Source organism: Callorhinus ursinus, unplaced genomic scaffold, assembly GCF_003265705.2.
Source record: "Callorhinus ursinus isolate GAN/ISIS: 27379988/994484 unplaced genomic scaffold, GSC_fseal_2.0 scaffold5, whole genome shotgun sequence".
NCBI lineage: Eukaryota > Metazoa > Chordata > Mammalia > Carnivora > Otariidae > Callorhinus > Callorhinus ursinus.
In genome coordinates, this window is record NW_027397067.1 from 21,167,413 (window position 1) to 21,185,070 (window position 17,658).

At 39.0% G+C, this 17,658-nt stretch overlaps 1 protein-coding gene across 8 annotated transcripts in view; it reads right to left on the reverse strand.

Moving 5' to 3' along the window:
• NCOA2 (nuclear receptor coactivator 2) overlaps positions 1-17,658 on the reverse strand; it is a 286,892-nt gene that overhangs the window by 91,948 nt on the left and 177,286 nt on the right. For 5 of the 8 annotated variants that reach the window (XM_073892872.1, XM_073892874.1, XM_025870705.2 and 2 more), the window contains exons 3-4: positions 14,505-14,609; positions 11,651-11,823 (exon numbers count right to left, since the gene is read on the reverse strand). In XM_073892872.1, the coding sequence (XP_073748973.1) occupies positions 11,651-11,823; positions 14,505-14,590 (259 nt within the window). In that variant the 5' untranslated portion in view covers positions 14,591-14,609. Of the gene's footprint in view, positions 1-11,650; positions 11,824-14,504; positions 14,610-14,842; positions 14,998-15,990; positions 16,077-17,658 lie in introns of those variants that run through there. The other 3 variants (XM_025870708.2, XM_025870704.2, XM_073892875.1) reach the window with 3 other exon arrangements.

The window sequence follows — 17,658 nt, forward strand, 5'->3', positions numbered from 1 at the left end:
AAGACATTTATTTTACAGACTAAGAACAAACGCTGTGCTCACAAATGCCACAGGTGTGGGTGATAAGTAGATACGATCTCTGACATCAAGGAATTTGTCATTCAATTGGGAAAGAAAAAGGAAAAGCCCACATAAAAACTAATCAGAAGAAAGAAATGATAATGGAGATTCAAAGGAGATGAGTCTATACTGATTGGGGATTAAGAGATTCTTTGTTAAGACAGCAGTATTTGAGACGCACCTTAAAGAATGAGCACTAAGACTCTAGCGGAAATAGACGGAAACAGGACAGGAGGCACTCCAGATCGGGAGGGGCGGTAGGAATAATGATCCCCCCAAATGTGGGTCAGCAACAGTAAGTGGTCTAGGGTAGTAGTCTGAGGGTATACACACCTGAGGATATGGGACATAAGAACACAGTAGTGGGCTAAACAGACCAGATGTGGGGTACTGGTGAAGGCACCTTGCCACTGGATGTTCTATCACAGCCTAGATTCCCTTTCACTGTGCTTTACAAACCTAAAGTAGTTGTAAGACTCCACCCTACTGGACTACTAATGGTGGGCAACAGTCAACCAGCTAAGGGGAAAGAGGAGAGAAGCACTCCAGGCAGAAGACACAGAGGCAAGAAACGGTGCGTGTGTGTGTAGGCTGTGCCAGTGCCAGTTGTGGAGGAGGGGATGAGTTCAAGGAGTTTGTGGGTTGGAGCAAGGGAGAATATGACAGGACTGGAAACGGATCAGAGGGACCTGTGTGCTGCGATGAGGGTTCCTCTCCTGGACTCTGTCACAGGGCCTATGAGCAGTCACTGAAGTTAAGGCAGAAGTATCAACCTGGCTCCCCCTCACGGGGGTTTTAGAGAGTACTTTTAGCTGCTTGTTGTGTGGGACAGTCCCAGCAGAAGAGGTAGGCGTGGGGAGCATACTGATTCATCTCCTGCTGACAAGGACAGGGGAAGGCTTGGGCAGCCAGGACACAAGTGTGGGCACTCTTCACTAAGGATGGGGTGGGATTTAAGCAGAAGGTGAGGGCTGACACCTAGGGAGCTAAAGGCAATGGCTCTTATCTAAGTGCTCACAGTTGTCAAGTAAGACTATGCTTGGGGGCGCCTGGATGGTTCGTTAGTCAAGTGTCTGACTCGATTTCAGCTCGGGTAATGATCTCAGGGCCCTAGGATCAAGCTCTGCACTGGACTCTGTGCTCAGCGGGGAGTCTGCTTGTTTCCCTCTGCACCTCCCACCACATGAGCGCGGACGCTCCCTCTCTCTCAAATAAATAAATCTTTAAAAAAAAGACGATGCTTTAAGGCATTCATGACAATGTCACATAAGACTACAAAATAAAATTTTATATTAAAAATGTATCTTTGGGGCACCTGGATGGCTCAGTCATTAAGCATCTGCCTTCGGCTCAGGTCATGGTCCCAGGGTCCTGGGATCGAGCCCCGCATCGGGCTCCCTGCTCTGCAGGAAACCTGCTTCTCCCTCTCTCACTCCCCCTGCTTGTGCTCCCTCTCTCGCTGTGTCTCTGTCAAATAAATAAATAAAATCTTTAAAAAAAATTTATCTTCATGTTTAAACGTGAACATGTATGCTTCTGGGTATGTTGCTCTTCCTTGTCTTTGTCAGGCTCTCTGTTGGTATGTCTTTGTGGCTCTCGCTTACTACCTTTCCATCTTGTCTTTATCCCTCTTCACTTCCTTCCTACTCCTTCTACGCCCCTCAACCATTTATAAAAATGAATAAAAGTTTATGTATAAAATATTTCTTGTTAAAGATGAGTAAGGTATTTTGTAGTTCTCTAGCATGTTTTAATTTTTTTCTTGATATTGTTGTTTTATTAGTTATGTGCCTTCCCCCTGCCCCAAACCCCTTAAGTCAGCAGTATTAAAAAAAAGTTTCCCATTTCCAGTATTTCTAGAATCTATAGACTATGGTAGACAACTTCAAGTCAACTTTGATAAAGACTGCTAAGAGTCTGTCATTTTCTGTCACCTTCTCCAAATTTCAATATTGTTTACGGTACTTTACTTACTGTCCCATCTGGCTCTGACCTGCCCTTTTCAGCCTCAAATTCAACCAAATGCTTCAAAATAGCCTATTCTGTAGCTAAACAGTCTGCCTTCACACCCAGTCTATGCCTTTGAGGGCTCCTGTGCCTTTGCTCAGGTTCCTCTGCCCCAACCCTAACTCTCTCACCTATTACAGTCTCACTTTTCCAGAAGAAAGGAACAAAGAACTACAAAAACAACTAAGAAACAATTAATATAATGACAATAAGCACATATCTATCAATAATCACTTTAAATGGACTAAATGCTCCAATCAAAAGACCTAGAGTGACTGCAAGGATTAAAAAAGAAAATCCATCTCTAATGCTGCCTCCAAGAGACTCATTTCAGACCTAAAGACACATGTAGACTGAAAGTGAAAGGATGGAAAAAGATATTCCACCCAAATGGAAGCAAAAAAAAAAAATTGGGGTAGCAATATTTATATAAGACAAAATGGACTTTAAAACAAGGACTGTAACAAGAGACAAAGAAGGGCATGATCAATTCAATGAGATATTGTAAATATCTGTGCACCCAACACAGGAACACCTAAAAATATAAAACAAATATTAACAAGCATAGAGAGAAATTGACAGGAATATAATCAGAGTAGGGGACTTTAACATCCCACTTACATCAATGGATAGATCACCCAGACAGAAAATCAACAGGTTAACAGAGGCTCTGGATGACACTTCAGACCAGCTGGACTTAACAGATATATATACAGAACATTGCATCCCAAAACAGCAGAAGATACACTATTTTCAGCTACACAAGGAACATTCTCTAGGACAAATCAGGTTAGGTCACAAAACAAATGTCAAAAAATTTAAGGAGACTATAGTCATATCAAGCATCTTTAATAGTAGTGAAAAACTAGAAATCAATTATAAGAAGAAAACTGGAGGGGAAACAAAAGAAAAAAGAAGTAAATATGTGGAGGCTAAACATTCTACTAAATGAAAAAATGGGTCAACAAAGAAATCAAAGAGGAAATAAAAAATTGCCTTGAGATAAATGAAAATGAAAACAAAATGGATCAAAAACTTTGGGATGCAGCAAGAGCAGTTCTAAGAGATACAGGCCAACCTCAAGAAATGAGAAAAATCTCAAATAAATGCTCCAACCTTACACCTAAATGACTAGAAAAGGAAGAACAAACAAAGGAAATAATAAAGATCAAAGTGGAAATGAGTTAAATAAAGACTAAAAGAATAGTAGAGAAAAGATCAATGAAACTAAGAGATGCTTCTTTGAAAAGATAAACATTGATAAACCTTTAGCCACACTCATCAAAAAAAGGGAGGGTGGAAGAAGGTTCAAATAAAATCAGAAATGAAAGAGGAAAAGTCACCACTGACAGCACAGAAATACAAAAGATTGTAAAAGACTACTATGAAAATTTATATGCCAACAAATTAGACTGCCCAGAAGATATGGATCCATTCCTAGAAACATACAATCTTCTAAAGCTGAATCAGAAAGAAATAGAAAATCTGAACAGACCGATTACTAGTAATGAAATTCAATCAGTAATCAAAAAACTCCTAATAAACAAGAGTTTAGGATCAGATGACTTCACAGATGAATCCTACCAAACATTTAAAGAAGAGTTAACAGCATTCATCTCAAACTATTCCAAAAAAATTGAAGAGGAAGGAATTTTTCCAAATTCATTCTATGAGGCAGTCATTGCCTTGACACTAAAACCAAACACTGATAAACACAGATGCAAAAATCCTCAACAAAATATCAGCAAACTAAATTCAACAATACACTAAAAGGATCATTCACCACAATTAAGCGGGATTTATTCCAGGGATGCAAGGATGGTTCAGTATCTGCAAATCAATCAATGTGATACGGCACATGAACAAAATAAGGAGTAGAAGTCATATGATCAGTCTAAAATGCAAAAAAAGTATTTGACAAAATTGGACATCCACTGATGATAAATCTCAATAATGCAGGTATAGAGGAAACATAGCTCAACATAATAAAGGTCATACATGACATGACAAACCCACAGCTAGCATCATATTCAATGGTGAAAAGCTGAGAGTTTTTCCTCTAATATCAGGAACAAAACAAAGATGTCCACTCTCACTTTTATTCAATGTAGTACTGGAAATCCTAGCCACAGCAAGCAGACAAGAAAAAAGACATCCAGGTTGGTAAGGAAGAAGTAACACTGTCACTATTTGCAGATGACATGATACTACACATAGAAAACTCTAGGGGCTGCCTTCAGCTCAGGTCGTGATCTCAGGGTCCTGGGATGGAAAACTGCATCAGGCTACCTGCTCAGCGGGGAGTCTGCTTCTCCTTCTCCCTCTCACCTTTCCCTACCCCTGCCTTTGCTCTCTCTAACAAATAAATAAAATCTTTAAAAAGGAAGGAAGGAAGGCAGGCAGGCAGGCAGTTAGGGAGGGAGGGAGGGTGGGAAAGAGGGAAGAAGGAAGGAATTCCTAGGGGTGCATGGGTGGTTCAGTTGGTTGAGCATCCAACTCTTGATTTCAGCTCAGGTCCTTATCTTAGGGTCATGAGATTGAGTGCCATGTCAGGCTCTGTATTCAGCATGGAGTCTGCCTGAGATTCTCTCTCTCTCCCTCTCCATCTGTGCCCATCCCACTCCCTCTCTCTCTCAAATAAATAAATCTTTACCAGCATTTGTCATCATACTTATTTCCACTGTCCCCTATAGTTCCTCAGTTAGTGTCTGCAAGCTGATGTCCCCCCATATGAGTGAAAGCTCCAAGGGAAAGAATCATGTTATTTAGTGATTGTTGGATTCCTGCCTAGTGAAGAACAGTATGTCTTGCATATAGTATTTACTAAATGATGCTTGCTTTTTTTTTTTTTTTAAAGATTTTATTTATTTATTCATGAGAGACAGAGAGAGAGACAGAGAGGCAGAGGGAGAAGCAGGCTCCCGAGGAGCAGGGAGCCTGATGTGGGACTTGATCCCAGGACCCTGGGATCATGACCTGAGCTGAAGGCAGACGCTTAACCATCTGAGCCACCCAGGTGCCCAATGATGCTTGCTTTTGAATGAAATCAACACACACAGTGCGGGGTCAGAATTAATTTCCCTTTTTTTTTTTTAAAGACTTTATTTATTTGAGAGAACGAGTGAGAGGAGGGGCAGAGGGAGAAGCAGACTCCCTGATGAGCAGGGAGCCCGATGTAGGGCTCGATCCCAGGACCCTGGGATCATGACCTGAGCTGAAGGCGGATGCTTAACAGACTGAGTCATCCAGGAGCCCCTCAGAATTAATTTTTCATAGCAGTAGACGATCAAGAAAAGAAAGGATGTCTATTTTCTGTAGAGTATGGAAGCTAGTTTAAGTCTTGAAATTACAGCTCATGTCAAAAACTGTTAAAGTCCTAAAGCATTAGGGTACATTAAATTACTTAAATCCTCTCCATTTGAAAGCTGTTAAACAAACAAAAAAAACCCCTTCCATATACCTAAGAAAAAAAGGGGGGGATCCTAAGAAGGAATGAGAGCAGGCATTCCACACCCACTCGCTAATTTTAAGGATTTCATTAATAATATGAGCCATTAATCCACATAAAAATATGAAAGTGAATTATACATACATCAGTAGAAAAATATCTTTATTAGAAATTGCAATACCAAGAACATAATGCCAATCACAGATTATATTATCAATGAAATGAAGTCTCCTTTATTACTAGATGTATGGAAACATGTAACAGTTTCAGATCTTCAAGAGTAAGCTAGGGCCAGCTGGATTCATTCCTGTGTTGAAGTAAGTAAGAATGAAATAAAAACTGCCAAGACTCTGCCCTCTCTAGTTCTCCTTAAAGCAAGATTCTTGAAAATGCCACTCAGGTAACAGGGACAAGCAGGTGCCAACAAGGTCCAGCAGGAGCAAGAGAGTCAGAAGGGAGGATCCAGATATAATCATACCAACACATTTGTTATGTGTATTTTTTTTGGCCTGACTACATAATTTGATAGCTTTTATTTACTTATTTCTATATTAAAATTAAAAAGAATCAATACTGTAAGAACACTAAGGCTTAAAATTTTAACAAATATCCAAAATCTACTTGTTTCCTTATCAGTACTGAGTCCTCAGGAAGAAAACCTAGATCTGTTTGGATGAGGATTCCAAGTACAGATGTCAAAAGCAATAATAAGAGTAATAACTACTGGTTAGTAAGTCTATGTGCCAAGTACTAGATTAAATCCTATATAAACATTATCAAACATATTCTTCAAAGGGCTTTAGGTAGTGGGTATTATTACCCTCTTTTTACAGACTGGGAAGTAAAGGCCCAAAGATGTTAAGAAACTTGCATGTGGTCATATAATTGGGGAGGAGAGAGCCTGGGTTCATGTGATTTCAGATAAAGCTCATGATCTTAACGGGTTTATTACACGGACTGTTTTAACATAATCTGCCAACTGGGTTTGCGGCTTGCACGGGTTGACTGCACAGTCTACTCCGATGGCCCACTTTGACATCTGGCTGGCTAACTTTGGCCATTTAATTATCATCAGCACTTTTAGAAGAAGATCCAATAAAAAAAGTTGACAACTGGAATTCAAACTTTATATAGTGAATAGGGGACCATTGTTTAAAAAAATTATATGTCATTATCGGTCTCCCACTCGTTCTCCAAATAATCAAGAGTTTGTACTATCATAAATACTCACTGGCAACCCAAAACACTGTCTTCAGTATGTGAGTATCTACAAGGGCATGTCCAAGAGATGGTGAGTTCCCTAACCTACCCTTTCCAGTGAGCTGGAGGACTCTGCCATCACCCTAAGGTTTCATCACACGCTATATAACCAAGGCCTAGGAGCATCACCCTAAAAGCCTGGTTTATAGAAATCCTATCCCTGAAAGACATCTGTTATCAGAGCCCTCTGCTTACTTTGCTTCACGACAGCTAATAGCTCAAGCTCAGGCTGCAGCTTTGAATGACAATTTCCACCACAAGAACGTCATGCATTTAAAAAGAACAGGAAGGAAAAACATAATTTTAATAGGCTCCACATGAACTTTTATGGGCTAAGATTAGGTTGTTTCCATTACTATTTTCTTGAATTCTTAAATAATCCTGTTAGTTTATGAATCTGATTCACCTACACCTATAATACAACCTGCCCACCGCCATGGCTACAAGTGGTATACTGGGAAATACTTAAAAACCCAGCTCTTTGGGGAAAAAATAGTAAGCATCATGTTTACTACAAATTTTACTAGTATAAAGGATGTGTAGCATATAATCTATAAATGATAATACAACACCCTTTACTGTCAATTCCATATAGTCAACTGATTCTTACAGAATGCTTCTGTGAATGTTTGCCAAATTCTTGGATTGCAACCAACCTATGATTACAATGGATGAAAAACAGTTCCAATATGAATACTGGTTGAAATTTTCATTTAAGTTAATAAGACAAAGATGCTGAATGCAGAAATGCAACTGTCGAGCTGTGAGTGACTTTTTTTGCTGAACTGGATATTATCTTTTGTATATGCACATAATGGCTACTTAATGTTAAAATGTCAGATGGTTAAAAAAAAAGTCAGATGGTAATCATTAACATTTTCTCCTTAATTTTTTCCCCCAAATCTCTCTTACTTTTTAAATCTAAAATGACAGCCAACAAAACAATAAATCAAGCTTTGATTTGTAGTTTACTAGATTTCCAGGGGGTCAATATTGTTGTATTTGAAATCAGGCATGGTGACATTATTGAATGTGGACTTGGGAAGAGATGCAGAGTAGCCACCACTTCATAGTATTTCTATTATGTAGATGATACAAGATGCCAAGAGCCTCTAGTGCATAGATAATGGCAAAATGCAGTAGGATAATTAGAAAATGATAAATTTTAGTCTTCCTTGCTTTTTTAAAATATAATTTAAAGTGTGTGTAATTTTTTTTTACATCTGTATAATTTTTAATAATGGCTGTGCTCATCAGTTGGCTTACAAAATTCCTGAAACTGAAAAACTGGCTTTCATTGGTTTATAGGAGCTGACTCTAGCATACCACAGGCCCTCACCTTCACTTAAAATACTTAACTTTTTTAAATGTTATTTTCAGTTTTAGGGGAAATTCACAAGTACAAAGCAATCTGGAATCCCAATGTTCTCAAAATAGCACTAAAATCAAAACTGCATCATTAGAGTAATCACAATGAGAAACCAGAATGGTCTTTTAGATAGCCCGTTTCTTTTTTTTTTTAAGGTTTTATTTATTTATTTGAGAGAGAGAGCACAAGCAGGGGGTAGCAGCAGAGGGAGAAGCAGACTCCCCACTGAGCACAGAGCCGTATATGGGACTCAATCCCAGGACCCCTGGATCATTACCTGAGCCGAAGGCAGCCACTTAACCGACTGAGCCACCCAGGCACCCCTCAATTTTATTTTTTAAGAGCATAGGAATTACTAGGTGTTTTCCATAGAAATTTTTATTTAAGTTTCCAGCTAAGGAGTATAAAGTTGGACACAATAATTCCCAATTAAATCATTTGTATTTTTCATACTACTTATTATTCCTCTGTGGAACAAAAGCAATATTAGCCTCCCTAATTATGAAAAAAAGGTTATTTACTATTTATGGACTATTATTGTATGTTATAGGAGCCAGAAGTTTTAAACATTATCAGCATCATCTCAAATAGGACAAAACATCATACTTCACTATCACAAAGCTGGTGTAAGGGCTTAAGTCCACACCGTGTCTATCTGCTTTGCTCCTGCAAGGTCCACTGCAGCGTGCATGCTGTCAGAGGGCTGGCGTCTGTCAGACATGTGTCTCATAACATGCTATATACAGGAGAATGCTGACTTATTTAAATAGCTGGCAATTCTCCCTCCAAATTCCCATCGTTTAGGCCATTTTAAAATACCCTTTCTTCTCTCTTCTATTTATAAAGTGGATGGGAACTTGAGGAACAGCTGATGACAGAGTAGACTCGCGAGAAAAAGCCCAGCATGCCTGGCTCATCTCCCTGAGATTTTGACACTGGAGGGCACCTTAAATACAAGCCTGGCTTTCCCGATGTGGATTCTTTACCGTGGCTCCCCATGCAATCCAGTCTACCTTCTGTAGCACAATTATGATTTTATTCAATCTGAGACTTGCAACTGAAAGAGAAATGAAGTTTGGAAACGCGGGAAAGATGATGGATGGGCTTTATTTATACTGATTCAAAGGGGGATCTTTTGGGCACAAAGAATGCGAGAGAAGGGCTCAGGTCTGACTTATGCATTGCTCTTGAACCTCAGCTGGCTCTCCACTGTGGAGACAAACCACGCTGGCCTCGACAGCTGGCCGGGGAGTGGTGTGCAAAGGCTATGCAGAGTTCTTGGGCCTCAGAAAATCTTACGTTCTTCAAATGACCCTATAGGAAAGAATATTCATAACCTACTTCCCCACCATTTTTATTTCCCATTCTCCATCTGAAGGAAGAGCTCACTGAAGACCCTAGCATATGTGAAGAAGGCGACTTCCTGCTTAATGTGAAAAAGGTATTTACTGAATACCTACCAAACCTTCACTGTGACAGGTATTTGCTGAGTGCATTTATACAGCTCATGATTTCAACAACTGCACAACCTCAATATTGTGACTGCTAAATTCTATATGAGGAAACAGAGTTTCAGAGAGAGAAAATAATTTGCCCAGGTTCAAAGAGCTTGTCAGTGGCAGACCCAGGATTCATACCAAGGCTTCTGTCTGATTTAATTCTGAAGTCCTGCTGTTTTCTAAAAAACAATTTGTTAAACAAAAAATATTTTTTAAATATTAGATTAGAACATGAAAGTGTATCTGTGTTTTTCATTTGGTTTTTAATTTCTGCTTCCCTTTACAAAACACATTATTTTTCAAATTAACAGGAACATTATAAGAATAAGACATGACAGGGTGTTTATTGCTGCTGCTTCTTGGGTGGTTGTGGTATGCAGCCTTATGATTAAACCTACAGTAAAAGTATGGCAGAGTCCCAGCATGACACATCTTAACGTGTTTTATGGTTGGAAAGGGGAATTACCAAGGTTTTGCAAAACTTTTAAAACCTTGTGCAAGACCTTGATAGTAAAAAAAATACATAACTGTTTTAAAGTGTGAAAGTCCTAACATGCAAAGTTCACAAAATTGTATCATTCAAAATCTTCAGAAACCTGAAACAAGCAGCTTGATTTCTCCACCATAATATCAGCAACTAGAGATACAGCAGCTTCAAAGCACTATGAAACTTTAACCAATTATTTCTCCTAAGAGCTCTAGGAATGTTATTCTATCCATTTGCTGATACCCAAAAAATGAAGATACAAAATTGAGATTAAACTGAGTTTTTGATAACTAGTGGATCTCAAAGGGAAAAGATGGAAGAAGAAAGAGATGAAGGGAAACCGAGGCAGGCACTGAGAGAAGAAACTCATGGAATATTAAGTGCCGAGTTATAGAATTTTGGTTGAGAAACCAGGAAATAAAGACTGATTTTCAGAGTGGGCTTGTATTAGAAACTGTGTTGTGTATGTTAGGCATATATTTTTAACTTCTTAGAAGACAGAACTACATTTGTAAAACTTTTATATAAAACTTAGCTTAATAGTAAATGTATAAAAATGAAAAATGCTATGATGATGATATACAAATAGGCAGCTAGGACTTTATGACGAATGGGAAGTTTCAGGTCATATACCTACACAGACAAAGACATTATTTTTCTAAAATCTGCCTCTTTTGAATATCACATAAAAGGTAGATTAAAAAAAAAAAAAGAACTCTAGAGGATACACTCAAAAACAGATTACAAGAGATAATAATCTCCCCGGCCCTGAAGGAAAGCAGCGTATGAATACTTTAAGAGCATATATTGGCCCTAAGCACCCAGACACTGTTCATACTTGCCTAATACTGATTTTTTTTTTTTTTTGGCACCACGAAGTCCAATGTGTTTTTTAAAATAGTATTTTCTTAAATTTTTTTTTTCTTCAAAGAGGAGAGGCAGAAAATGATCTCAGAAAAAAAGAAAACCCCAGGAAGAAAGCTGTCATGTTCTGTGTTTCAACTTCACAAAAGAATTCGTACTAGAGGCTTGAGCCTTTCAAATCTCTTGTCATTCAGGATATGAAATTCTAATCTAGCGGCATGGCCAGTTGAGGCTCAGACTTAATCAAATATGCTGACTAGCTGAAACAGGAGGGGGCTCGTTTCCTTACTTCTGGTTTCCATCTGTAGTTGGCTCCTCACTTGCAAATTATGACAGTCACTTGCTGTGCAAGCAATGAAAATTCCAAGGTAGGGGAGGAGAATCAGTGGGCACCTAATTGAGTTTTACTAGATGAAAAGTTACATCACCCTGTCTCACCTCAGTCTCCTCTGTCTTTAGGGAATTGCTGAATTTTATATAAAGCCTATTTATAAACGACTGCAAGTGATACTTACATTCATCTTGCACTGTGACATCATTTCCTCATCAATAATTTAAGCATAAGAAATGGATTAAAGGGACTCTGAAGGGACTTCTCACACATGAAAAAACAAAAACCGGCTCAAGTCCCCAAAATATTAATTCAGTCCTCTTACCTTGTTCTTTGATCTGACGAATTTGCTTCACAGTTTCTTTTAAGATTGCACATTTGTCAGGTTTGAAGTTAAAGTTGTCTATATCATTAAAATTTGCAAAAATCAGCTCTGCAAGTTCTTCAATATATTTATTTTCCTGTTCACGATTACGTTTCTCAGTGCTCCTCTTGGGACTAAAAAGGAGATACATGTTTTTATTATGAATTTGAAAAAAAGCTATTATAAAAAACGTAAGCATGTTAAACAAGTTCTCATACAAAGATAGCAAACAAAAATTACTCACATAAACATGGAAGTACTTTGGGGGAAAAAACTCAATTTGCCCTAAGTGTTGCATGTTTTTTTGAAATCAAACTCACCCTAGTACATGATTATAGATTTACTTGTGTGATCATTTGTTCAATGTGCATCATGTCTCCCATGGGACAGTAAGCTTCACAACAACAAGGCTCAGGACGATTTGCTCATCACTGTGCTTAATACAACACTTGGTAGAAGTAGGCATCAAATTTATTGTTGAATACATAGAGGAAGGTTTTAGAAAGGTAAGGGAGATTATGTTATAAAATCTTAAGATTAGTAAAAGAAGAAAGGGAACCTAACCTAGTTATAATAGGAATAAATAAATTGCAGGGATTTTTGGTAAAGCATAAAAAGATAAAAGTAAATCTCCATAATTTCATAGACTTCTATAGGATGTTGGTAATCAAACCAAACAATTTTTTTAGATAATGCAAAAAACCACAGTACAGCCAGAAACAAAAGCGAAACTGACCTAGGGTATTTGTTAACTGTCCAAGCTGAATGACGTGCAAAATATACACAAATGGTCCAAGTTCAACTAAAGTTTTAAAAAGTTAATGCAAGAGAGGGAAAAATAAAAATTGGCAAGATCTTCACATTTGAATTCGACAAAATAGCAAGTTCCCTTTGATAATAACAGTGCACAACTTTTTTTTTTTTTTTTAGTGGAGGGCCCACTAAATGACATTCAAACAGTGTAATAAGTAAGAAATGTAAGTTGTTTAATGTAGCAGCTTTCTGTATTTTTAATATATAATTATTTGTATATAATACCAATTGTTAAGAATTTGTAGTCTGTAATAGACTTCCATCTATTTGCCTACAAGTATTAGCTTTATTTTCATAAACTAATAAAGCTGAGATAGAAGACAATTTCTCCATTTCATAGTGGTTACACAATTTGTCCAAGATCACCCAGTGAGTCACTGGTAGAGCAGAGACCTGAATTTGGTTTTTCTAAGTCTCAATTTTATTCCTAACTTCTACTTCATTAAGTACAGGGAAAGGCAGGGCATGGATGGAATGCATGGAAGAGCCAAGTCCCCATCTGGACCTCTCAGCCCCCCTCAACCTCTCTTCAGCAGCAACTCCCCCCCCACAAGATGAATAAACACATGGCAAATAGGTGAGAAAGGGGAGCTAATGTGTTACAAAGGCCCGAGAGTGCCCTGGAGAGGGTTCAGGAGAGGGTTCCCAGGCTCTCCACCGTACCAGGGTGCTGGCGCAGCACGAGGTAAGGGAACTGCGCTCCACCGGAACAGTCTCCATTTTATCAAACTGCCTCCTCGAGGGGACTTCCAGGCATTAAAGGCAGTTTGACAGACAGATGGTTGTGGATAGCCAGGAGGTACCGGGGAATCTAGAGGCCACATACTGGAGCTGAGGGTTGGGGGCTGGAATGCGCACAGTAGCGATTTAATAGACTTGTTCTGTTTGGCAGCTAAAAGGGGAAAAGGGAACATAAAATATTTTTGCTCTCTCTCCTCTTCTTCCCGTCTTAATGCCTTTTCCTAGTCCTCTTCCCTGTTATTCTCCATCTGATCTTTTTACTGGCTAGTTAATAGAAGCTGCTGCTTTTATTTAACTTTTAAAATCATTTATATGATTTAAGTAATCAAAAGAATGAAGTCTCTCTCCTACCTTTGTTACCTATTAGCCTAGTTCTCATCCCCCAAAATGGGTTAATAACTCCTGTTTCATAATTACCCTAAAACAAATGGTTTATACAAAGAGTAGTACTCCATAAACATGCTTCAAAACTTGTTTTTCTCTGTAACAATGTTCTTAAGAGATTCTTTTTATATCAATCCATTAAGTATCTTCATTCTTTTTCATAGCTGTATTGCATTCCAGGTTATGGAGGTATCATAGCTGTTTAAATAGTTCCCTACAAACATTGAGGTTTTTTCTACTCTCCTGCAATTATTAAACAATGCTGTAATAAGTAAACTCAGTGTCTATCATTTTGCCAGTGTGAAAGCATACTGTTGGAAAATTCCTAAAAGTGGACTGCTAGTTCAAAGAGGATACCCATTTATAATTTTACTAGAGAATGCTAAATTACCCTGCATGGAGATTAGAACTCACAGTTCCATCTATAATATATGACATGGAACTTGCTTTAAATTACTTGTTTTACTCACTGAAGGGCCACAATCTTTGTTACCAACTCAAAAAAATAAATAAGTAAAAATAAAACTTAGTGTAAAATTAACAGCAAATTCTACTATGGGGTCTTCTTGTCTTTATCACATCCTGTGATCTAACAGAAAAGAAAATGTGGAAGACTCAAAATTATATAAGCCTGCTTTAATAGTCAAGTACACAGGGGCCATCAGAAAAAGTATGTAGCTTTCAGTCTTCTTGTAAACAATAATAAAATCTGCAACTAATCAGCATAACCAAAATGTGAGCTAAATAATACACATTCAAAGGTTTAACGCTTAAGGAGGAAAAACAAACACAGTATTTCAATTAGGTGTCAAGTCAATGCTTCATGCATGTGGTTTTCATGGGCAGTACTGATTCTGTTTCTCAGCAAGAATCTAACCTGGGTCCAAGCTGGTCAGGGCATTCCTTGCGCTTCCTTGTCTCTGCCCTGGATGGGTCAGAGGTGTTTTCTCCCATCCCACTCATCTTGAACACATATCAGCAACTAAAACAAGAAATGAAAAAAAAAAAAAAAAAAAGCTGATGATAAAGTGCCTGATCAATTTACCACCAATAAAAGAACTTTGACTTCAATCAGAAATTTGACAAGTTACTGATGATGAACATTGTTTGGTTAATATGCACGTGTAACTTCTAATGAAAGGGCTCAATTTTTTTTACCTTGTTTAAAAGTTAAGTATTTGTAAAGGTTCACATTTCAAAAGCAAACAAGCCTACCTCATTGGGCCCAGACTCTTTAAGCAGACGTTGCATTTCAGCAGCACCATGAACTACAATCTGCTAGCCCTGGGTTTCTGCAGACAGCCTTCAGTTTCAAGAGTGATCCCGCACCATGGGGAAGCTACAGGTGTTGTAAGGGGCTCCTCCCAGTCTCTGTTTTGGGTTGGCCAATGTGAAGTCTGTGCTGCAATAGCTCAACCATGACAGACAGCCCTGGGAAGAGGCAGTGCCCCACCACTAAGCTGAATGTTTCCAAATCCGCCCAGCTACATCTGACCCACAGGTCCTGGCCTCGCATGAGGCCTGCAGAAGCAATGCTCCCTAAACAGAGGATGTTCCCGCCTCCCTGTGGAGTCTCCAGTTCCCTCCACCCCTGCGGCAGCGGCTTCGATGCTCCGCCCTCGCCCTCCGCCCTCTCCCTCCCAGCCTTCTCTCCCCGGCAGCTCGCCTTCCTGAGCACACCTCCCCTCGGTGGTTTCCTTTCTCACATCCTGCCACTCCTGAGGCTCCCTCCCTCGGCTAATTCTAGCTGCTATCACCGAAGGTCTTAAAATATACTTAAAAAAAAAAAATCAGGGAACATTATTGACCCTAACGAAGGAGGACAATTACTGGCTCACGCTTGCTGGATTCCTTCCAATAAGAAAATAAAAGGATATACCGTAAGAGAGTCAGTGTGTTCACACTGGTCATCATTAGTAAAATCAAAATAATATTTAAATACGCAAAGAACAGAGTAATAGAGGTTTAAATTCTATGAGAACTAAACAAAGAGACTAACAAAGACACTGGGGAAATGATGTAGTCGCTTAAGCACACGGTGCTTAATAACTGCTTAGCAAAAGAAAAAAAAATGCAGCCTAAAAGATTAAGTCAGCATTTAAAAGTCTTTCTTTGAGTTTCAATTCTCTGCTACTTCCCCCTTCCTTCTGCCTCACAGGCTTCCAAAGTCACCTTCACCCTCCTTTACTTTCTGTAGTGGCGCTTTTCTTCCTTTCTGGATTGGAAAAATCGGATGGAAGGGCAAGACAGTAGAAGAAGGTCAAGGACTTCAGAAAAATGCCAGAGAGTTACAGGTTCATGAAGAAAGGACAAAGAAGAAGGTGGGCTAAGGAAACACCGATCATTTTACCATTGTCACATACCCATCAAACTGCCCAGCGTTCCCTCCGTGAAATCTGCGATGCTCAGTCTCCCTACAAGCATTTCTTCTGGTCACAACTCTGATCCAAGAGGGCAGAGGAATGAATTTTTTTTAGAGTCACGTGGAAGTAGGATGAAGAAACACTGTATCAGTTGAGGGAGGCTGCACCAATTGCACATTATATTCAAGAGGTCACACAGGAGGGAACAATCTGAAAGCTAATGCCTGAGTTTCCTGCTGTGGGAGCAATGTAGCCAAGTCCCAAGGTCCTGTACCGTGGGCACAATTTGGGGCTGATAATAAGTATAGTCTGTATTTAGTTATTTGTTTAGCATTTACTATGCACCAAGCAATTGCTGGCCATGATTTAATCATCAAAACAGACTATGAGAGGCAATCGAGCAGAGAAGCTGTATGCATGTAATCCATGTCCAAGCTCTACCACTTGGTTAGTTGTGGGACCTTAAGAAGTTACCTCTCATGGCTTAATTACCTTTTCTGTTAAATGGGGATAATTATTAGCATCTCCAGCGCAGGGCAGTTGAGCAGCTTAGCAAATGGCAGAGCTGGGATGATTTGTACACAGGGTTATACACTCCTACTTTTCACAAAGATGTTATGGCAAGGGTCTCCTCATCAAAGAAGCCATTCTTCCAGTAATCACATAAGCACAGGTCAGGAGGAAGAAGGTGCAAGATATGGACTGCATGCATCTCCGTGCCTGACTCTCCCCTTATCTCAAGGTCATTGTCATTGTCAATGTCAATGTCATCTCAGAGTCATTCATTCATTATGTGTCCGGCTAGGCGCTCAAGAAGCACAAGGAGGAATGTTGCTCTCAAGAACTCTCAAGAAGAAAACAAGAGGGCGATACATCTGTACATGGGGAAAACAGCAACAAGTAAACTTGGTAAAGGTATTCTATTACTGACTCACACTCCCATGTATTGTAAGGTCCAAGAAAAAACACTCTGCTGGCTGGGACAGGGAGGTACTGAGCTGGCCTTGAGAAAGGCCTAGGCGTTCTAATGGTGAGAAAGGGAGCCAGGGCATTGCAGGAGGTACAAAAGGACAGTGAGTGAAGCAAAAACCTCAACACCAAAACCCTTCTCGGATGATACCTATGAACATTCCTTTTCGCTATTTCTCTTGGCACCACAATTCTCATGGTTTTACTCACGAGCATGTATGGAAAAACACTACCCATCCAATCTCAGTAAGCTTTTAACAAATGACCTCCACGATTTTCACTGTGGAAGCAGTGTTCTAAAAATCATAAAATTTCAAGTAAATTTTTATCATCAATATATAACACTCAATATATAACAAAATGCCCCACAGAGCAGCTATATGTATTAAGTCTGTTGATGAAAGTGGCTATTTGCCCCCCACAAAGTATCACCATATATATTAAAAAATACAGTACTATCAGAAAGATCAGAGAGCTTTCCAAAACACAATATAAGTGACTACCTTACTTAAAGTCTGTACTCAGTTTTGGGATTTAACATTAGCTTCAGCCATCATCTATCTTAAATTTCCCAAAATATATATACTAGTAATTGTAATGTTGCACGAAGGGACAGAACTGATATATTTCAACTAAAGGGCTAGAAGGAGATAAGGAGCAAAGCAAGGAGCTAACAATTTCTGGTCTAAGGATAGAAAA